At 41.2% G+C, this 23,538-nt stretch overlaps 1 protein-coding gene across 5 annotated transcripts in view; it reads left to right on the top strand.

Annotated features, from left to right (window-relative positions):
• Positions 1–23,538, top strand: part of setdb1a (SET domain bifurcated histone lysine methyltransferase 1a) — a 42,018-nt gene that overhangs the window by 3,881 nt on the left and 14,599 nt on the right. Inside the window, exons 1-12 of one of the 5 annotated variants that reach the window (XM_048229812.1) lie at positions 5,109–5,270; positions 5,893–6,038; positions 7,104–7,256; positions 11,387–11,574; positions 15,645–15,691; positions 15,786–16,809; positions 17,131–17,313; positions 19,471–19,590; positions 19,921–20,119; positions 20,236–20,309; positions 20,410–20,600; positions 22,387–22,480. In XM_048229812.1, coding sequence (XP_048085769.1) covers positions 7,105–7,256; positions 11,387–11,574; positions 15,645–15,691; positions 15,786–16,809; positions 17,131–17,313; positions 19,471–19,590; positions 19,921–20,119; positions 20,236–20,309; positions 20,410–20,600; positions 22,387–22,480 — 2,272 coding nt within the window. In that variant the 5' untranslated portion in view covers positions 5,109–5,270; positions 5,893–6,038; position 7,104. Of the gene's footprint in view, positions 1–5,108; positions 5,271–5,892; positions 6,039–7,077; positions 7,257–11,386; positions 11,575–15,644; positions 15,692–15,785; positions 16,810–17,130; positions 17,314–19,470; positions 19,591–19,920; positions 20,120–20,235; positions 20,310–20,409; positions 20,601–22,386; positions 22,481–23,538 lie in introns of those variants that run through there. The other 4 variants (XM_048229809.1, XM_048229811.1, XM_048229810.1 and 1 more) reach the window with 4 other exon arrangements.

The following is a 23,538-nucleotide window of genomic DNA, read 5'->3' as shown; positions in this document are numbered from 1 at the left end:
ACTCAGTGGCCATATGCACAGCAGGTGGATCTGCAAGACACCAGCTTGCTAATGGTAGTTCACTGTGTTGAATTTAATCAATAAGATGGAAGATGTTTTATTTTGATATAATTTGCATGTAGCCTAATTTATTCTCTATTGGGTTGTAATCAAAATTAAGTTTTAAATAAAGTTAACACGTTTTCTAAAAAATTTTGTTCCATGTGCCCTTTTTTTAAAATTTGAGCCCCTGCTCCTTCAAAGGTCTCTGCACGCCCCTGCTTTCTGGAGCTCAATGTCAAGAAAACAAAAGGGCTGTACACTGGCGCATGGCGTAAACTTAATTTTCCACCCGCGCAAAGTTTAATTCGGTATTTTGCATGTTTATTTTTTATACACTTTTTATTTTCTAAACTAGTCCTCGTGCTGGTTAGCACAACCCTTGTGGCTTTTTTATAAGTTAAGGGTTATGTACTGGATTTATAATATATCAAAAATACTACTAGATTTATACCATATATATATTACTATCTATGAGCTACAATCTGCAAGCAATCGAATATCTCAATAAAAGCCAACAAACTCTCACGCTCGTGTTAAAAAGAGGCTGAACCTAGCAAACTATTTACTTTGATAGACCACTGAAATCACACACGAAAATTACCATCACGTTAGGTTGTGACTGGTTGTGAGCGAGATCTAACACCCTCCTCCGCCCGCGTACATTGGAACTAGCTCCCGGTTAGCATTAATAATCGTTTACTACTTTAACGGCACCGACAATCAAAAAATCTAGTGGAATGTAATGTATAGGTAAATAATGGTTTTCTGGTTCTTTCCAGTTTGGATAAATAGGGCCTTCTTATCTGATTCTCTTCCTAGATGGACAGGCCCTAAATCATAAGACACAGTTGCCTCCTACTCCCTGTCCTGTCCAGTCCTCACCAGCTGGATAACACCCCCCTTCCCTGGACCATGTAAGGAGGAGATGCTCTCATCCTGGTACCCCCAGTACTTTTCCCCTCACCCCACTCCTCTGACAATTGGTCTGACAATGACCTCACACTGCACAGCAAATGCAGTGACTTGACACTCATGACTACATTCCTCTAAAACATGAAAACCCATACACTAGTATAAACCCTTATGAAACCCATGATTACATCCCCTTAAATCATGAAAATCCACCATAGTACTTAGGCCTTTTCTTGTACTGGAAATTTACAATACAGGACAGAGAGGAACAGGGGGCTCGTACCAACATTTCTGTATCACCCCATAAACTTTATCCCCAACTCACTTTGAATGCTACCGCATAGTCTAAACTTAGGCCTACTCTCTCTCTAAATGGCAATGATGTGTCCTCTTTAGTTGATACTGGAGTTGGAAAGAAGGATAGTTGTACGTTTTTAACATTGAAAAGCACAAATTATACAAGTAACAGTTTCAGGTCAACCAGTGGAAGAACCCATTTCACCCCCTTAGTGGTTCAGTATGAGCGTCGGACACTAGAACATTCTTTTCTCCTCAGCAGTGTTTGCCCTGAAAATGTATAGGCAGAGATCTTATGTGTAGATCAAATGTTACGTTATTTCTTTCAGATAAAGGAATAGGTCTAGAAGGGCCCATTTTTTCTTTTTTTGTCAGGATGTCAACCCCACATGGATAGGATATGAGTGCAAAGACACTATAAAATATACTCTGCAGCAGTAGTAGACCTGACTCAGGTCTGAGATCTTTGATTGCAAACCCACATTCTTATTCACAGCTGGTTGCACTAGCAAAAGTCCAGGGAAAATGGATATAGGGCCGTTTGTGAAGATTGGAAGAGGTATTTCTTTCAACAATGGTGTTCTATGAAAGTTACTCCTGTGCAGAAAGAGCTCTTTATATGTCCAACACCCCCCTCTACCCAAGATATATGGTGTTTTGGGCCCCCACTGTCGACGGTCATTCGTCTCTAAATGACTTAACTCCCTCTCTGTCGACTTCAAGGCAACGCTAGCCTAGAAATCTAGATGCGCCCCTAGCGGCAGCAAATTACATTTAATGTGGGTCTGGCCAGAGCCTGTCTACGGAGAGCCTTGGCACTTCCTATTAAGCCTCATTGTATCGACATTGGTTGCAGTTCCATTAGAATTCCACTGGGGGTGATCGCGGGCGAGTGCAGGTTGAATGGGGGTCTATGGAGCTAGATGGCTAAATGTATCTCTTTCACCTGCTTGTCGTGGACGAATCATAGATTTAATTGTAGTTTATGCAAGTTCAATATAGATTTTAGATCTAAAGTTGAATGAACGAGTACTTATGTCCTTTTCATTTCTTACAGGTTGGGTCGTTGTTGCCCATATCACGCTAGCATTGTGCTAATGAATGATATCATTGACATATTTGAAAGGCTTTTTAGAAGACTTACGTGACTTCAAAAAATATAACAATCAACAGTGTGTATTTTCTTTGCCTATCCTAGCGAATGCAACATTCAAATTACTACTCAAAAAATTATATCCAGAGAAAAGTGGATATTGAGGGGTAAAACTCCATAGACCTCAATGCATTCTGCACTCGCCTGCGAGCGCCCTCAAGTGGAATCTGAGGAGGAACTGCAACCAGTCCAGAAACCGGAAGTAACCAGACAGTGCCACTCTGGTCCATAGACATAATATACATAGACGCCGCATCGACCGCTACTCCTTACTAGCCCTGACCATAGGGCGCTGACGAGATTTGGAGCCGCCATCGTGGACCGGTCATCCACTCCACTCAGTGTAATCTGTTTGGCCGGTGAGATGAGCTGTCAGCGCACTTAATTAATCATATCTCACTGAATACCGAACAGATTCTCACGCATTTTTTTTTGCTGCAAAGGTCATACATGTAGCTATGATACAGGACACATGATTTAGCGTATTTTAATATTCATAGTGGGTTTAACAGTAATAGAATATTCTGATATATGATATAAAGTGACCTGACGTCCGATATCAAAACTGGGAACATAATCCATGTTTGACAGCATAGACAAAACTAGTTTGAAACAAGTTTAATGAGTTAAATATAGTTCACAGTTGACAGAAAAGTTCTATCAACAGCATTATTCACAGTCCACAGAAAGGTTCCATAAACATTTAAGTGAGATCAGTGCCATTCAGACATCTGAGGGGTATTCCAAGTAGGCCTATGTGGTTTAGTGACAAACTTGGGTAAATTGACTCAGAATAAGTTGTAAACCTCCCATGGTTGTGTGTATTTTAATATTCATAGTGGGCTTAACAGTAATAGAATATTCTGATATATGATATTATAAAGTGATGACATCCAATATAAAAACTGGGAACATAACTAATCCACTTTTGACAGCATAGACAAAAACTGGTTTGATACAAGTTTTAATGAGTTAAATTTACAGAAAAAAATCCATTAACATTTTCAGTTCAGTGCCATCAAAAAAAAAAGTGATGAACAGACATTGGTGTGGCATAAAGGAAATGGAGTAACTGGGTTCAATATCAACAGCATTTGTTAGACAAGTTCCATAAATATTGTAAAGTGCAAGTTTGTAGGTTTGTTTCTGATCCTTAAAAAACAGACATTGGTTTGGCATAGTAAGTGTAACAGTTCATCAATTCAAGACAAAAAGGTAACTTGTCACTTGTACAGTGTCAATGGGTTCATCAACAGCATCTGTTATTTACAGTTCACAGAAAGGTTCCAGCCCCAATGAAGAGATTAAATAAAAAGGAATTAAGAAACATTTTAGAAACTGCTAAGATCAACCCGTTCATTGCAATCAGTAAAGAATCAGGGAGTGTCTTCACAGGCTCAGTGAGACAGAGTTACCGTCATGCAGTTGGTTCTATGATTTCGACAACTGGTGCATGTCATTTTGTATGTTCCCACCTTGCTAAAATTGCTTGGGTACACTTTGGCTGAGAACAAAAGTGCTTCAGACAGCAGGTGGGCAAATAAGATGGCATAGTAAACTGGGTAAACTCCATAAAAGAGGACTGAGTCAACCAGACGATGGGAAAATGGGACACAGAGTGGCGAATGCAGGTGATGAAGGTGGAGCTCATAAATCAAACATTCAGTCACAGTGTAGCAGATGCCCTGCAGTACTGCAATGAAGAGCTGCACCTTCCTCAGTTCCAGGGGTGTGAGGAGACCGTTCAGTTCATTCACAGTCTTCTTGAACAAGGCAGTTGTTCTGGAGAGATACAAAATAATAAATAAATGAATTAAAAGGAATTTGAGAGGCATCTTATTCTTGTTAGGGAAAATGACATGTGAATAATACAGTGTTGGGCAAGCTACTTCGAAATTTTAGTGAGCTAAACTATCAGTTACTCTGCCATGAATAAAACACTACACAAAACTACCACCCAGGCAAATGTATTAGTAGCCTAACACAAACACAGCAGTAGGCTAGTTCACTACATAGGAAGCTACTTTAAATTGTGCTAATTTCACATGACAAGAAAAGTGTAGCTTGTCTGGCTAAGCTACTTGATAAATAAAGAAGTTGAGCTATTGAAAAGTTACTTTATTCAGGAAATAGTGAGGCTACCACCAACACACTTAGGCTACAAGTAGCAGCTAGCGATTGCCCAATAGGCTAGTCTGTGTCACTTGTGTAAAATTCGCCGGCCAAATCTAGTATGATTTATTTCTACAATAGCCTTCTTATGTCAGTTGTAATCTAAGTCAGTGTTATGGAATATGACTTATCAAGTCTCAGTTCATAGCCGGGTGAACACCGAGTAAACATAGCCTAGCTAGATGGCTACGATTTTCATACAGTAATATCAAAGATTGCTCCTTCTCAGCTCTGGTAATATTCTATTCACAAAATACAACCAATAGTACGGTTATGTTAAATCTTACTTGTGAAAAGTAAATCCCCCGAGTATGGTCCGCCGATTTGAGAAGGAACATGCTGCACAGTGCTGTCATCTTGTGTCTTCTGCTGCAACGCAACGAGGAGTATGACCGGTCTAAGATGGCGGCCGCATTTCTTGTTTCCAGCAGCCAATGCGGCGTCTATGTATATTATGTCTATGCTCTGGTCTGGCTCGCCAGGCTAAGGCAACGCTGCAGAGGGTTAGCATGTAATGTGAGCATGCGCGTGTGGCCACTTCCGTTGACCTGGGAAGGGATTGGGCATGATCCTAGCGCGCATATTTCTGACAAAGTTACTACAGAGTTTATTGATAATAGCCTAATGGTTATGGAAGTACACTTTACTTAACTTCACAGTTCATCGAACACACTTCTATCTTCCTTCTTTTGGGGTAAGACATACTGAACTTCTAGCCTTTTGCGAAGTGTTGCCTGTGTTTTTGATAACGTTATCCAAGTGGCGTTCACTGAACGGCTCAGGCTATAGTTAACCTTTCCACATGTGAATTCATGCATGTTAAAAGTTATTTGGGATTATTTAATGTAGACTCATTAAATGCCATCGTGGGATTTTTAGAACGCATTTATCCGAATAATGTTAATGGTTCAGTTATTCAATTCAATGGTCGTTCTTGTAACCTAACGTCTGCTTTTATGCTCAATCAAGAGACACCTTGCCATGTCTGGTACTGTTGTTTATATTGTTTATATATAACCTTTGTTTGTATATGAACAGTAATATAAACGCTAACGCGTTTACTTTCCTCAATCATTTAATTCACAGGAAGAATCACGGCGTGATTAGACGTCCGCGACCCAACAAGTTACAGCATTATGAAGTCATGTTTACTAGGGCTGCACTATTTGGGGAAATATTGTTGCGAATTTTCTGAGAGATGTTGCGATTTGATTTGCGGTATGATTGCGAAATTATATTTCATTAAATTTCATTTGGTATTTGGTAACAGACAGACCTTTTACCCACTTCTGCCTTTTCTGGCCATTGACTGGTAGGGGAACTTCCTGTGGCAGATGTAAGATGTGAACTGACAAGACAGTAAAAGAAAGACCCGACTGTCTAGGACATCGTTTCCCAACCTTGGGGTCGGGACCCCAAATAGGGTCGCCTGAAATTCAAATGGGGTCCGCTGAGATACTGGGTATAAGTATAAGTATATATACTCTTTTGATCCCGTGAGGGAAATTTGGTCTCTGCATTTATCCCAATCCGTGAATTAGTGAAACGCACACAGCACACAGTGTACACACAGTGAGGCGAAGCACACACTAATCCCGGCGCAGTGAGCTGCCTGCATCAACAGCGGCGCTCAGGGAGCAGTGAGGGGTTAGGTGCCTTGCTCAGGGGCACTTCAGCCGTGCCTACTGGTCGGGGTTCGAACTGGCAACCCTCCGGTTACAGGTCCGAAGTGCTAACCAGTAGGCCCCTAATCTTACAATCATATCTTACAATTGACTAGTACATTACTCTTTGGTCAAGAAGTGTCTGCTAAATGTAATGTAATTACATAAAAACTATATATTAATAACCCTATGATATCCAAGTTAATGAACTGATCCTTCATTACAATATAGCTAAGTAAAAATAAAGTTAGACATATGAATGTTTGATTGACGGCATAATGTTTGATCAATGTTCAAAACAAAGTAGCAAAACAACCAGGCGTGCAAGGACATTTGGGGAAAATCAAAGTATCGTTTTTGTCTGGATGTTATAGAAGATATGATTTTCTCTTGCAACATGTGAATGATTGGGGTCGACAACGTTTTGTGACATCAAAATAGGGTCACCTGCCAAAAAAGGTTGGGAACCCCTGGTCTAGGAGCTGACAGTTCTCATAAAATGTCATTTTATGAGAACTGACAGATGATTATATTATATCTAGGGTTGCAAAGGGGTGGAACATTCCATGAATCCAGGAAAGTTCAGCTGTGGAATTTTGGTAATAGTCCAGTTGGAAACCCTCATGGAATTAACGTTAAAGGAAATTATGAGAATTAATGTGAATTTATTGGAATTGACTGGAAATTTGGGGTAGGGCTGAACCTAACGATTATTTTGGTAGTCGACAATGTTTTCCCTGCTTCCTATGGTCGCGGCTCCAATTCTGGGTTCTAGTGCATGTTTTACATCACCTGCTCAAGTCACTACACCCAACAAATGTGTTAAAAATCCATTAGTTGTTTACACAGATTATCCTCTTTAGAATGGATGAGCTTCAGCGGTGTGTGGAAGCGGCAGTGCTGGAGAACAGCGAAGTAAAACAGCGGAAAGACCACAATGCACAGACAGCCAAATGGATCACTCAGAGGGAGAAAACACTTCATCGTTCCCGCTTTCTTTATGAAAGTGTGCATGGGTGAGTCTCTATAGTCTCTGTTGCATTCTCATCCTTAATGTTGCATCCTCATCCTTAATGTCTTCACATAGGATTCAAGGCTTCAAGGATCCCCCGCCCCTAATGAATATAAATAAATAGCAAAACAAATTAAAGATGGGTAAAACAGTGAATAACAGCAGTGTTTAGGGTACTTAAAGTCCATAAGTGCAGGGTATCAGGAGCAGCCTATGGTCAGCTCGTTGAATTCAGTGCTGGAGACGCATCTCATTCACTTTACATGGGCTTACGTCATCCATTGTTCAACTTTTGCTGCACCAACGGACAGGATCGAGACAACCCACCGGCATGCAGTAATGTAACGCAAGCGTATGAATCTAGGGATAGATAATGCTCTCCACTCCGCACCAGTACAAGGATGTGAGAATGGTAGGACACAGACCAGTCTGCTTCAACTTCCTCAAGAAGTGGGGCCTGGTGGGCTTTATTTACAAGGCATGTTGTGTTGTAGCTCCATTCCAGATCATTTGAGATGTGCATCAGCAGAGTATACTGTAGGTGGCTCAGGACACATCCTTGTGGGGCGCCGGTGTTGAGGATGATGATGTGGATCCTGACAGATTGTTGGTCTGTTTGTTAGAAAGTCTAAGATCCAGGTGCAGAGTGTTGTGGTTAGTCCAAGTACTGACAATTTGGTCACCAGTGTTTGGGGGATGATTATAGAGTCCAGAAAGATTTGTCTGACATAATAGTTACTCTTTAGTCCCCAACGAAAGTTTACACTCGTTATCATTTAACAATAGAACCTACTTATGTTGTTCTTAAACTGGAGTTGTCCTTTATTCTAAAAAAGATAGAGTAGCAGGGGGACATTACACGATCTTGTGTGTTTTCAGCAATCTGTTGGAGATATTTTAGTAATACTTTTCAGAGACACTTGGTGGAATTCCCCAGTGATTATCAAGGCTGTCTCTGGATCATAGACTGTATAAAATAGCTCTGGATACATGATTTCTATGTTGCTAATCGTCTTGTGTAGTTTTTCGGTGTTTTTTCATGATTCAAAGGATGCATTCATGGTTTCATGAGTTTTAATATTACTGCATTTATTGTAAGCGTCTCAAGGTTATTACATATCTTGAGCAGACCAGACCAACTGCCAGAGGGGTGGGGTGCGGGAAAGTACTGTAGATACCAGGAGAAGACATCCTCTCATTAGATGGTCAAGGGAGAGGTGATGTCATCAGCTGGTGGAGACAAGTACCAGGTGGACACTGTCTGCTATGAAGTAAACAAGATAAGAAAGCCCTTCTTACTACCAACTGGAAAGAACCAGAAAAACCCAAGGCTACACAGTTCTGCATATATTTTTATGCATGATAGGAAGATGGTTTCCACCAATATAATTGACAGTTCCCATTGTGGAATGGTGCGAGAAGGGGGCAGTTCTCGAGGGCCAAGGGGTATAAAAGATAGGCTACAACCATCTATAGGTCAGGTCTCATCTGGGGCCGCCAGCTGATGACATCTCATCTTCGCCCTATTGCTTGACGGTTGGTGTGGACATTGTTTGGGCTGTGCTATCACTGCAATACGGTGAATGAAGATCAACAGTCTTCAGAGATCTCCTGTCTGCATTGTCTCCTTCGGACACCTTGTTCCAGAAGTGCTAATTAGTATATAGTTTAGTGTTAATTGTTAATTGGATTTTGAAGTTGACATTTTCCACGACAGTTTCTTAAGTGCTTGGTCTGTATGGACTTGTGCCAGAATAATAATATAATACATTTTATTTGTAACACACTTTACATTTGCAAGAAACCTCAAAGTGCTACATTAAAACTAAATAAAACAATACAAAAAAACGAAAAAATAAGAGAACGACAAAAACGTCAACGACAAAAGCGTCTGCTAAATACCATAACCATAAACGGCAGTAGCCATCAAAGTAAAAAAGGTCAATATAAAAGCAGATGTCAAAATGCTCTACTAAAAATAAAAGTTTAGTCCCCTTTTAAAACCGTCTGTAGACTGTGGGGCCCTCGGGTGTCTGGGAGGGCATTCCAGAGGCGAGGGACAGCGGGGCAGAAGGCTCCCATCACCCATTGTCCTTAATTTGGCCCTGGGGCCTGTGGAGGCGGGTTAGTGGGCTGAGTAGCTCTTTGAAGTAGAGGGGAGTATTTCCATGGATGCACTGGTGAGTGAGAAGGGAGACCTTGTACCGGTAATCTATTCTAGCGGTGACAGGAAGCCAGTGCAGTGAGTGAAGGATAAGGGGTGATGTGTTCATATTTCCACACTCTTACCAGGATGCTTGCAGCAGAGTTCTGGATGTATTGCAGTCTTTGAAGGCCTTTGCTAGGGATCCCGATGAGAAGTGTGTTGCAATAATCCAGTCTGCAGGAGACAAAGGCCGCAGCAGCTCTTAACTCCCTTGGCAACAGCTGTAAACTCCCTGAAATTATTCAACCATTTGTGTGGCTTTCTGATCATATTCTGTGCTGCAAACTAAAAAACATCAACAGCAGAATCTTGTAGACCAAGTACTACATATGTCCCGTAAACACAATTATAGGTGTTCACGTATTTCATCTAAATTCTGGCTAAACAACGACTATCACAGACAGCAGCAAAGATGACTTATGAGATACACTTGCAAGAGGGGTGCCAGTGTGGTCAAAATTACTCCCAAGACAACTGGTGTGAGATTCTCAATACCGGGAGACTGTTACCCACAGCAAATGTCAAGTAACAATCCCACACATCTCTGGGTGAAGCCAGTTATTATACCCTTAACACACATCCACGGAAAATCACAAGATGCCACATTACCAGTGATCATCTAACCAGCTGGTATTTAACAGAAATAATGATGTTTACAAGAACCTCTCAACCTAAGCCATGCCCCATGGGGTCACCATCAGATACCTTACATTCCTACAGAGGGGGTTTCAGATGACACAGGGGTAGTGCTGGGCGGTATACCAGTTCACGCCGTATACCGGTGTATATTTTTGTTATGATATGAATTTTTAATATACCGCCATACCGGTGTATTTGATTACACAACGTTTGGAGCAGCTGACAGTGTTTCAGATGGGACTTTTTTTCCTTGCGCGTAGTGCGACCTGCGAAAGAAAAAAGAATATATATTGTTATTTAAGTATAACAGGGAATAAGTTATAAGCTGTAGATGTTGACCACAGTCATGTGGACAGCAGACAAAGTGATTTGATGGTAGGGGCTGAGAGAGACAGGCTCATGCTGAAAAGTCCATTTTCCCCTCCCCCTTTGTGTGACATTGTAAAAATGTTTCCATATAGCCTAGACTTTTTATTTAACCAGTTATGTGTGAAACATTATAATAGCATATAATGGAGAATTCCAGTGATTTTTTTTTTTTTTTTTTTTTTTTTTTTTTTTTATTTATTTATTTATTTATTTATTTATTTATTTTTTTTCACATATAACTCTATTTATTGTGGTCACCGAGTACTGTCGGTATGAAAAAGAAAAAGAATCTATCTGTTCTACCTAGCTTTGAGTAACAATTTTATCATAAAAATTCTATAGCTGATGTTTTTGGTAAGGTCCCACCATTTAAGGGTTTCAGAATATCTTACTAGCAGAGATTTTAAAAAACATATTTAAGTTTCTATAACACACAATGCTCTGGTCATTAAATAGCCTTAGTTGCTGAAATGGCCTTAAATTAAACAAACAAACAAACAAACCTAGCTCGAGTTACTGCAGCTAGAGCTGCAAGATGGCTACAGTGCTGTGCTACACTCTGGGTGCATGTTCATTAGCCTCCATCGAGTTTTTGCTTTCCAGGTTGTGGAAATAGATGGTTTGAAACTGTAAAACGATTGTGGATTATGTGAGTAATGTGACTGTAGATTTCATACGCAGTCTGGCAACTTGGCGTGGGACGTCAGAAAAACAAACAAAACTGGATCTGTGTAAAACGGCTAGCCTACTCATAAAATAGTTTGAGTCATTTAAATTGCACGAGTTTCCTTGAAAATATGGGAGAGAAAATGTGAGTGCTGGCTGGTAGACTATATGAGAAATGGTGTCTCCCATATCAGTTTGTTTTGATAGCAATTTAGAACAATGAATATAGCAGCTCATTTGTGTTCTACTTACAGGTCTGTGCTGGAGTGTGAGGCGGTGTGGAAGGGCTTCTACAAAAAGATGGCTATTGAGTACCGAGACTCAGATTCTGAGAATGAAGATTCAGGCCATAGGGAACAGACCCCTGTCATACAGATAGCGGATGCTGATATGGGTGATGGTGATGAGGAGAATCATGACGATGAAAACTTCATGGATTGTGGTAAAATATTTTTTTTGTTTCACAGTCATTTTTAATACTTTTGTAGAATTCAAGGGTTAATCTGCACCTTCACATTCAATAGTCTTTAAAATAACAGGCAATGTGCAGTCTGGTGTGTCCTGCATTCAACTGAATAGATTGGAAAAGCAAAGCCAAAGACTATCTTGCCCACTAATTCAACCAGATGTATTTAGTGCTGTGCGACATCGTGATTTCCTATACTCTGTCATCTATTTTGTTGTGTCACGATTCACACTATTTACTGCTGAGAGTTGTTTAAATGAATCCTGCCGAATTGTATGAGTATCATTTCTCCAACCAAGATAAAGTTCTGATGTTCTGATGGCAGGCCAGACAGTTTGCCGCCAGGGGGGTATTCCAGAAAGCAGGTTTACTGGCTTAACTGGGTATGTTAACCCAGAGTCAGCGGTAAACCTGGGATTTCAGTTCCAGAAAGCTCAAAAATGATCAGGCTATGTAAGTAACTATGGTAACATAGGCTCTGAACTTAACCTGGTAGGGGGTAAGTTTTGTTCAGATTATGTTCGGTTATTTTTAGTGCATGTTCAATCAGGCGGTATTTTACACTTGTCACGCTTAATGGCGTTTCATTTTGGCGAAGGTCCGATTGACAAAGAAGCACAAAATCATGTAATATTCATCCGTGGATGGGCATAAGACCACAACATCACATGATAGCCTATCCATTCTTTTCCAAACGAAGTTTTTTCAAGAGCGCCAGAGTTTTCAGCTGAATCCTAAATATAGGCTACTTGAAAAGCATTCTCCATCCCTACATTACGCATGGTGGATTAGAATAGAATAAAATAAATCTTTAATGTAGGCTAGCTAGCCTACACCATATGGACATTTGTGTTTGGCTCACCAGACAGATGGACAAACAACATCTCAGACACATTGAAGATATAGGCTAATTAAAACGAGTACAGTACAAAAAATGGGAAACAGCCTATAGAAAATTAATAAATAAGTTTAAATATAGCTGTACAGCTCAGCCGGGTATGCATATTGTCACTAAGTTTGGTTAAGAATGCTGATGGCATTTGGGATAAAATATTTTTTTAATAGGCTACACACTCTCCGACTGGGAGTTTTTTGTAGTGTTGAGACGAGAGCATATCGACAAGCTGTCGGTCGGTGCGTGAAGTTTGCCTTGCGCTAAAGCAGTTCCTGTAGCGTCATTCGCCATTCCTGGACACAAACCCACGAGGATCATTAAAGTGTAGTTTCACCAACTGGCAGGTCAGCATCACTTATTAAATTTTCCAAATGTGCACGAGAAATGTGTCCAATAGGCTACCCATGCCTTCCGACATTCACCCTTCGATGATGGGCGCAAAAGTTTAACTTGGCCCACAGCTGCGGGACCTGCGTTAAATAGAAAATTACATTTGGGATTCTCAAAGAATTCTATGGCCCACTCAATCTGTGACAACTAGGCTAGTTTAAGAAAGCATCATTCAAAGCAGTCAATACAATACGTGATGTCCAGTGAATTATTTAATTGTTCTTTTTTGACATTAAATAGGCTATCTTAAACATAAAGCATTTACACGGTCAGTTAGGCTATTCTCTGCCAAGCAAAGGTCTCGACGCTTGGCTTAAGTATTTTTTTTTTGTTGTTACAGTTCTCTCCTCCTCGTAAGCCTCGACTACTCCGCCTCTAAAAAATACGGTGCTCAATTCCTTTTGCCGGTTTCACTCATGGTTTCGACTCTCAATAGATGATGCCTCTCTAGGTTATCTAACACAGGGTTGATTGAACTAACTGGTAACCGGTGTTTTGGAACCGACAGCTCGGGTTTAGTCGCCACAGGTTCAGACAAACCAGAGGTTAAGTTTTATCTCAGTGTTTGTTAAACCTCCTTTCTGGAATACCCCTCAGGTGAGGTGTGAAACACCAATGATCATAGAATGGTTTTTGGGGGTAAGCTAATCGAAAACCATCCCAGCCAAAGGTGTGAGGTTAACTGAATTATCATATACATAGGACAAAAGCCTATCTGTGTAGAAGCCAGATTAATTTGCATTGAGACCCGCATATAATGACTTGAGTTGGTAACTTTTAGTAGTTCACGCAGATAGGACGAAGTAGTTGACCCAGACAGGATGAAGGAGAGAGAACTCCTGAGAATATGCCGAGGGCAGGCATAGGTTGAACCTTTGTGAACTTTTGTGAACCTTTCTACCATTTTACACTGGGATAAACCACTTTGCTGTGTGCCTGTGTGTGTGCATGTGCATGCATATATGTCTACTGTGTGAGTATGTGTCATACGTAGGATTACTGTGAATGTATGTGTGTGCGTGTGTATCTGTTTATGCACATGTGTGCATTTGGAATGGGTTTACATGACCCCTGGAGGCAAACATATGCAAAAAATTGGTCATCCTAGGCCCTACGGTTCTCAAGATATTCACAGAAAACTGTGTCTGCCCTACCCTCTTTTCGGGGGGTCCAGTCCAGCGGGGGGGCTACAGATCAAAACGAAAAATGATGGTTCCATGCTATCCATGTGGGGTTACATACCCACCAAGTTTAAAATGTTCCCGGTCTTTCAGTGTCCCGGAATCCTTGTTGGTGTCTGGTCACTAAATGTACACATAAATTATTTTATTGTAAGGCCCCCCCATGAACAAAAGTCCACGAAACTTGGCATGCATTGGAGGGTGTCATAATGATCCTACACTTTCAATTTCGTTGCAGTTTTGACCATGTCAGCCAGAGATATTGTGATGAAAACACCTAATGTTTTGCTTTTTAAATTTTAACTAGGTGGCGCTATACATGAAATAAGTGGTAATGGGGTAGGTTGACATGCCCCTTAAGACCAACATAAAAAAAAAAAGGTGGACCTCCTAGGCCCCACTGGTTCTCGAGAAATTCACAGAAAAACTGTCTCCGCCACCTACAAAGCCAGTTGGTGTATAGTAACATAAATTAATTTATTGTGTGGCCCCCCATGAGCGAATTCCACCTAAACTTGGTGTATAGTAACGTGCATTCAGAGGGTTCAGTCATAATGATCCTACACTTCCAATTTTGTGCAGTTTTGACTATGTTAGGTCACAGATACCTCACGATTACAACACCTCATTTTTACTTTTTTGTGTTTAACTAGGTGGCTATACATGAAATGAGTGGTTATGGAATGGGTTGACATGGCCCTTTGAGATCAACATACAAAAAAAATGGTCCTCCTAAACCCTACGGTTCTCGAGATATTCACAGAAAACTGTGTCTGCCCTACCCTCCTTCCGGGGGGTCCAGTCCAGCGGTGGGGCTACAGATCAAAACGAAAAACGATGGTTCCATGCTATCCATGTGGGGTTACATGCCCACCAAGTTTCATGTACCCGGTCTTACAGTGTCCCGGGAATCCTTGACTGAATTTTGGACATGCGAAAAAAATCTGACTAAACCTATATGACCGCCGCTTTGCTGCGCGGCAGTCATAATAAGTGCCATTAGCCATTATTATTGTAGCCACCTGCAATTAGTTTTTGTCCTAACATGTAGATTTCCTGTATTGCGTGTGCATAAATTACCTATTTATGATATATTGTCAGTTTGTTGTGAAGTGTTAAATTGTAGCCCTTTCTCATTTTCTCATCTCTCTTCATTGGCTTCCTGTAGCTGTTAGATCCTAGATAATCTAGCAGCTAGATAAATCCTCCACTAGCCTATAGGACCGCCAATGCGCCATCCTATTTAAAAACTATGATTCAAGTCTATCGACCACTTCAGGCCTGTGATGAGAGGCTGTGGTCTCTGCCTGTCCTATCCTATGTTTTTAGGAACAGTGAGAGGGAGAGGGAAAAGGCAAATGTAGAAATCGCATGGATAAAGACAGATGGCAAGAGGACAAAAAGATTAATAGCTGAAAACCGATATAGAGAGAGAAAAAGAGGAGAAGCTGGTGCCCTCTGAGTTAACACACTCTTTCCATCTGGGCAAAGGTGTACTCGCCGATCCTTGTGCCACATTCTAGTCAATGAATGGAAAGCACTATCACTCATCCGTGGTTACCTGTTCTCTTTGCATTCAGATGAATCTGACACAAGTCCAGCTGCTGTGAAAATGGAACAGAGCATGGTAAGTAAACATTTAACTGCATACATACTCACACATTTAACCAGGTTCTGTTTTTCAACGGCTAACATACCACTGTCTCCATCCATAACTGTAGCTGGAAAATGGTGCAGAGGCAATGCTGGAGTCCTTCTGGTCTGTTAAGAATGAGCCACAGCTTAGCAAACAGTCTATGAACAGTGCCAACCTAACCCCAACACACACGTTGATGGCAAGCGCACACCGAGGGCTAAGTCCGCAAGCCCCTGCCTTGGCTCAAAGCACCCCTGTGCCCTCAGCGGTGCATGAGAGCCCCACCTCGCCTCTGCCAGCCTCCACTCATGGCAGCCCATCTGCCAAAACCAAAATGGAGGCTAATGCCAGCTTCATTACATCAAAGTTGAAAGACTTTGTCCGGTCCAGGTCAGATGGTCCTCAAAAGCCCAAGTCGAATGCTACCAATCATAGTCCCAGTAAGACCCGTAAATCTTCAACACCCAGCAGCAATCACAAAACGCTGACATCCAGTCCTACCCCTGCGACAGAGAACTCTGCACCTAAAACATCTAGCAAAACTCGCTTAAAAAATACAGCCAGAAAACAGACGTCCATAAGAAGCTTCACCCAGGTAACCGCCAAGCCTAGCGTCACGAAACCCAACAAGTCTACCTCTGAAAATTCGGAATCTGGAATGTCCAGTGAAAAGCATGGACCAGGTGCTACAAAACAGCAGGTGCTTGCCTCAACCGCTGAAAAAGTTTCAAAGTCGAAATCTGATCCGAAAAATCTCACAGCCGGTAAAACGCCCAAAACTGTTAGCGCCACTACCGGATCCCAGTCAGCCTCCCCTGTTTCCACAAATCCAAAAGTGAACACTCCGAGTAACACTCTAGCTCCCAATGAAACCCGGAATTCTAGCATCAGCAGGACACACACATCCTCCCCCAACACCAGTGCAGCTGGAAAACCACCCAGCTCGACCAGGGAAGCTGCCAACACAGGCAACACAGCGTCCAAATCTCTGATGTCCAGCTCTTCTACACCCGCAAACCAACAACAGAACTCTCCTAATTCAACTCAACAGAGCAACCAGAAAAGATCAACCTACACACCAAAAACTGTTAGAGATGTTTGGGGAAGCGGTATGGCCTCTTTTTTTTCTTTTCTGAAGAATTCTGTGCCCTTTCTCCCAGTAGCCACCTGTTTGTACTATTCTGACGCATTTATGTCAGATATGAGTCAGCAAGTTATAGAATGCCTTTTGTTGTAGGCAGCATTTGAACTGATATGGCAACCTATACAAGTCATCAAACAGATTGCATTTTATATCCTGCTTATATGACATACTTTTGTTAATATTTAATATGCATGAATATGCAATTATGATGTTGCAGCTTCAGAATAACCTGGGACAAACAGGCTAGTATTAAGGTATAAACTTTATTAATGCATATCTTTTATAGACTGTGAAGATTCTTCAGAGGATGAAGCCACCAAGACGAGCAACACTGTGTCAAAATCTCAGAAGTCCAACTCTCAGTCCACTGCACCTACCAAGCAACAGCAGCAGCCCCTGCAGAACTCCGCTCCACAGACCAACCAACAGGGAAACCCACCAAGACCTGTCACCCTGACATGGGCAAGACGTAAGACCTCCCGTTGCCAGTCTGTAAAATTCCCAGCCCTCTGTCCCAGTATAGCGTTTTGCTGTTACAATATTTTAACATACATCAGTTGCATAACATGATTACAATACAATTGTTTATCTCGGTTATTTCTGGGAAAATATATTGTCCGACAAAAATGGTTATTATGACAGGACCCATATTGCATATTGATCTGATAAAACCATATCGGTCTACGTCCAATGACAAAAATGTAAATGGTGCATTAGTGTATATATGTGTTTATGTATATATGGGTCATTCTATAATTGGGGGTACATTTCACATCTCCATGATAAAGATTATCAAAAAATAAATATTTTTGGAATCAATTTTGAACAATTATGCTAATAAAACAACCTTTCACCAATAACAATGCTTTATATTTATTTTAGACCCAATTTATCCACAAAATATTAACTAAATGACTTCTACATCCCATATTATTGACTGTCTCCGACCACAGATTCATGCTTTCAACTTGACTAAAAGTGATGTTATCAAGTCTAATGATCTATTTTTTGGAGATTAATTTACTAACTGTTATAACATCAGTTATATACAAAGTATATTTTCTGTATTATGCAAGATTTAAGTTTAAAAAACAAAAAAACACAAACATTTTTGTCCGTCTCAAAGTTCTTGTCAACTCTGTTATAAAACCGCTTAAAATCCACACAGACTTTGAATATGAAATAGACGCCTACACAGAGGGATGTCAATTCCTCTGACAGGAAACTTTGGAAAGGCAGTGAGATGTTAAGCTTCTCATTAATTTGAACAAAATGTTGAGGATACACCAACAGTAGATTAATTATTTGTCAACTCTGTTATTGGAGTGAAACTAAAAAACAATAATATGATTAAAATCCATAAAAATTCTGGTTTTATACATATCATGTGGTAACTAGTTTGAGGTTAGGATGTGGAGCTAAGTCACAAAATCTGTCAACTGTGTTCAATAGCCATTAATGAGAGTGTCAACTCTGTTTAAGTTTTTGCTCTTAAAATGATGACTAAATATGTTTTTTTAATGTATCACATTTGCTAAATATATATAATTTACAGAGTTTGTCTCTAACAGAGCTGAAGTCTTACAGCTTTAAAATCAGCAAATACTTGTCATGTTAACTTTGAACTGTGCTCAGAGAGAGAGAGAGAGAGAGAGAGAGAGAGAGAGAAATATGTTCTCCCTAAAAAAAAACAGGGGCCGTAATTATACATACATACATAGCTTACATAGGCAGTGTTGTAGAACTGTTTGGATGTACATACATACAATATTGCAAACAACTCCTCTATATTATATTTTATCATGTCTGCTCGCGGACAACTTGGGATAGCTTGCGGACCACACTTTGAGAAACACTGCCATAGAGGCAGGCAGATTTTTATGTTTAAAGGCCAGTTATTTCATGGATCCAGGATACTATGCATCCTGATAAATTTCCCTTGGACTTTGGAATTAAAATAGCCCCACATCATCACACACCATTCACCATATCTAGAGATTGGCATGGTTTTATTTCATTGAGAAATTATCTTATGGAATTACCCCATGCCAATCGTGAGATATGGTGACGGGTATGTGATGATGTGGGCCTATTTTATTTAAATTTCCAAAAGATTATTTTTTTTTATTCCTCTTTTTGGTCAACTTTAGCACGTGTATGTACAGGGTAAACTTCTGATTTCAACTGTAGATATAGATATATGCATTTGACTTGTTTGCGGTTAATGAGCACACACACAATAGGAGCAGTGAGCACACGCACACGCGCACACACACACACACACACACACACACACACACACACACACAGCAGTGGGCAGCCATTGCTCCAGCACCTGAATGGATCTGGCTTTATTGAACTTTTTCAATGGAGCCCCTAAAGGATCATGTGCAAATGTTGCTTTTACTTACTTACTTTTATCTATTTTTTATTTTTACTTTTTATTATTATTATTTTATTTTTGTATATTTTTCTTGTTGTTGCCATGCACTTCTTGCTATGTATTGCCCTTTTAACTACTTGTTTCTCAACTATCTCAAACCAAAGTTGCATACCTTCTATGTTAACATCAGAGAACAAGATGAAATAGTCTGTTCATTCCATATCTCTGTCGCTCTGTCTGTAGCATCAGCCAAGAATGCGCTACAGCAGCCGGTGAAGGAGCTAAAGGTGGACATGAAGGTGATGGGCAGGCAGAGGACGAAGACCTGGAAGGAGGGCACTCTCGCAGAGATCAGGACCACAGGTAGGAGCACCTGCCACAAATAAAACACACATACTGGACACAGTTTGATCATGTGTTGCTCTTGGAAGTCAAGTCGTTAGATGTGGGTTTCCCAGTCCTACTCTGCATGATGTCCATCTGTCTTGGCTCTTCTTAGCTGCCTGTGGTGTTATTTGTTCAAAATGGCATATTTAGTTTATAAAATACCATATTAAGTTGAACTATATTAGCATTATAATTACTGGTGTGCTTGGGGAGGCTGTATGCACATTTTACTGCATTTGGAATTGATGTACTCTTCCTCCCTGAAGTGCTTTAAGCCCGTACTGTTTTTTTCCCCTCTTATATTAGATGGTGGTCTCAAATACAAAGTAAGCTTTGAACAGAAGAAGATGTTGCTGTCGGGGCATCATGTGGCATTTCATACTCCACCGATGTTGGCCCAGCTCAAAGTCGGCGCCCGTGTGGCAGCCCGCTACCGCGAGGGGAATCAGTCCTGGGTCATGTCTGCTGTTGTAATAGAGCTTCCTGACCGCAAGAATCGCATGAGGTAGTGAAATCAGACATGCACTTTCCAAGAAAATCCAAACCTATCAAGATTGAGCCCAACCTTTTTGAGCAATTCTTCATTAGAGTTCTTTTTTGTCTGTATGTCACTTCTTACAGGTTCCTGGTATTCTATGATGACGGTAATGTTGGTTACGTAACCCTCCCAGATATGCACCTCATCTACAAACCATGTAAGTGATTGACATGTGATTGTCCCTGCAGTGACTGGTTAATCGCTGTTGCGTATAGAAGTTCTATATACCGGTAAATAAACTGACATTGCCATTGCAGTGGACAATGTGTGGGAGGACATAGAAGATCCAGAGGTGAGGCACGTAGTAGAAGAGTTCCTGCAGCAGAGCCACGTCCCCACCATCCTGGTGCTGCGGGAGGGGGAAGAGCTGCAGGTCCGGCGCGAGGGAAAGTGGCAGGAGGCAACCATCATCGAGGTCGATTGTAGCCTGGTGAAAATCACCTTTAAGGTGTGTGTGTGTGTGTGTGTGTGTCTGTGTCTGTGTTGTTCATTGTCTGTTCATAGGGTGAACAGAGTTCTCCATCACTTTTAGGGCTTCCAGATATAACCTCCGGAGTATATGCGGAGGTTTGTCAAACGGAGGTCCTACACTTCGGATGATTCAGATATGATGCTAACCTGCGGACCTTATACTGACCTTATACGGACCTATGTGTGAACGACATACACGCACATTACAGAATCTCCGTGTGGTTTTCGAGTGAGGGGTGGGGGCTTGTAGAGTTCACAAGAGGTGAGATATGACTCAGAATATATGCTGCCGCTGTCACAGCTGCTGTTTGTTTACAAAGTGTATGCATTATGTAGGCTAAAGAAGAAAAATCGATTGTGCGTAGGCTAATACTTGAAGTAGTCACGTAAATGCGCACTTGAAATTGACCTACAGTATTTGTAGGTGTGCTTCGAATAAACACATTTATCTGTTTTCAACGTTATGTAGCAGAATTACTTGGCTATGGACCCCAAATCTGGTTTGCGTTGGAGAGAGCATGCACAAACTTTATGGTACCAGCCAATTCAGTAGGCTAACTCAAGACTTCAAGGCCATCATATACAACGTTTTTAAGCAACAAACAAAATACTAACATAACAGTGAAGTGGTTCGTTTTTTCATGGTTTATTTTTCCAAAAGCATCCTCTCCCCATGTATCAATTGCATTTACGTAAGGAGCTTGGAACAAAGTTGGGTTTTCTTCGTTTTCATTTTCTCTAGGCATATTTATGCTCAACAAATATCAGTGAGCTCAGCAGTGAGGTCATGAGAAGGCTATCAATGAACAGAAAACCGACCGTGTTGGCTAACAATTTATTAAATACTCCTGTTATTGTCGTCAACGACGTTGCTGTAGGCTACTGCCTTTTCAGTGCCTTCTGCTTATGATGATTTGGTCTTTTGAATTCCTTTGGCCTTGCGATGCAGTTGTAGGCTACATCAACGTGTCTCTTGCCGTTCCCTTCATTTGTTCTGTCACAATGCTGTCTGCCCTCATGGACAGTAGCTCCGTGATGTCTGTATCTTTCCAGGTCGGAGATTTTCTGGACAGCACTATGCCACTCCATCATAACACTGGCATTTAAGTCAGATTTAACCACATGGACGCACGAAAGAACAGTCACCGACAGGCCCTCTCACTAGGTGTAAATTTTAACCGCATGTTCTACGCTTCGTTCAGACACAACACATTTACATAATGTCCGGAGGAAATACTGGGGGGGTAGCAGTAGAACAACCGGCTAAGTGGACTTCCATATGACCGTTTATGTTGTTCAGATATACGGCTCCACCGTCTAACATCCGCCGAACCTCCGGTCTTACACGTATGTCTGAAAGGGCTTATGACAGATCTCTGTCAATTGGATTCTAGAGGCCATGTATGAGATCAGTGTAGATTTGAAACTTAGTGGAGGGGGTATCAGCTCAAGATTTGATTTGCTTATTTGAGAAGGCAAAGTGAAACATTGACACTACTTTTCATAAGTACGACCATGTTTTATTTCGTGAATGCAGGTTCTTTAACTTTCTGTGAAGAGCATATAGGGAATGATATAATGGTTATATCAGTGCAGCAATCAAATCTTCAGCTTCTTGTTTTTCTGTGGGTGTTTTTAATTTTGTCTGCACCCTTTCTTTTGTTGGAAAGCTTGTAAGTCCACGTAAAGGGTTAACAACTGTAAGACTGGTTCCAAACCGCACCCTTGTGATGTGTAGAATTTATGTGTGTTTTCCCTTTTAGGATGATCAACACTGCGAGTGGCTCTACAAAGGCTCTGAGCGATTGATCTATGTTTACAGAATCAGGAAACGCACGGATGAAGAAAAGCAAAAAGGTGAGCAATGCTACCAACAATGCACAGCCCTCACCTTCTCTCTTCAACTGCCCCTCAGAACTAGGGATGGGCCATACCGTATTGTTAGCAATGTACAGGTAGAATAGAAACTGCCATCTAGGCATGCAAACTGAAATTGGCCGGCGGGCCGCACCCCCACTACCACCCCAACCTCAACAACACACGGACACAACAAAAAAAAGTATCAAAAGTAATTTTGTTTTAAAATAGGAATTGCTTAGCCTGGCGGGCCATCCTATATCATTGAAATGTATAGTCTGGCATCGAACCATTCACCTCGCTAATCCAAAGGGCGGGCAGAATTGTCTTTCAAACTGCCTAGGCATGCAATAGGCCATATTCATATCCATATCCGGTCGGCAAAACAGCAAATACATTCTTCTTCGAAAGGAATGACTTAAGTGCATTGTGTTGCTCAACTTTCAAAGAAAGTCCAACTTCTCTAAAGTTGACGCCAACGCCGATTCCAACTTCTCTAAAGTTGACGCCAACAACCGCTCTATTCCGCCATTCCTTGTTGTTCACCGTCGCAGGACTGTCGTTATCCTGTTAAGCCCGCCTTAAGACTCTCTAACAAAATAGAGCGCTGTGATTGGATGAGGTCCATGGCGTCAGCCAATAGAAATCCCTATGGTTTGATACTAGACGTCCAGGCTGAGCAAATTAATTTGCCGCTGCTAGGGTGCGTCTAGATTTCTAGGCTAGGAATTGCTTAAAAAATACTGCTAATTTGATGCTGTTTAATGTATAAATTGTGCACTGTCGCTTTAAGAACAATTCACGTTTAGTTCTCAATGATCTTCTGCCCGCTCTGCTGTGGCTAGTGCTGTACCTATGGCTGTGCCCTCTCACAGTTTATAAATGGTCAGTAGTGGGAACTACTGTTGCCTTCATGATTTCCTTTTAAAAGTTTCTTATAAGGAGATATCAATTATTAAATATAGCTGCAAGCAGCAATGTGGGGGCCAAGCAGTGCGCTATAGCAGGAATGGCGTTGCCATGGCATGAGCAAGCACTCACAGTAAGTTTGATTGCAA

Source organism: Alosa alosa, chromosome 20 (assembly GCF_017589495.1).
Source record: "Alosa alosa isolate M-15738 ecotype Scorff River chromosome 20, AALO_Geno_1.1, whole genome shotgun sequence".
Classification (NCBI taxonomy): domain Eukaryota; kingdom Metazoa; phylum Chordata; class Actinopteri; order Clupeiformes; family Clupeidae; genus Alosa; species Alosa alosa.
Note: the sequence above shows the minus strand (reverse complement) of the source record. Positions and strands in the feature narration are given on the sequence as shown.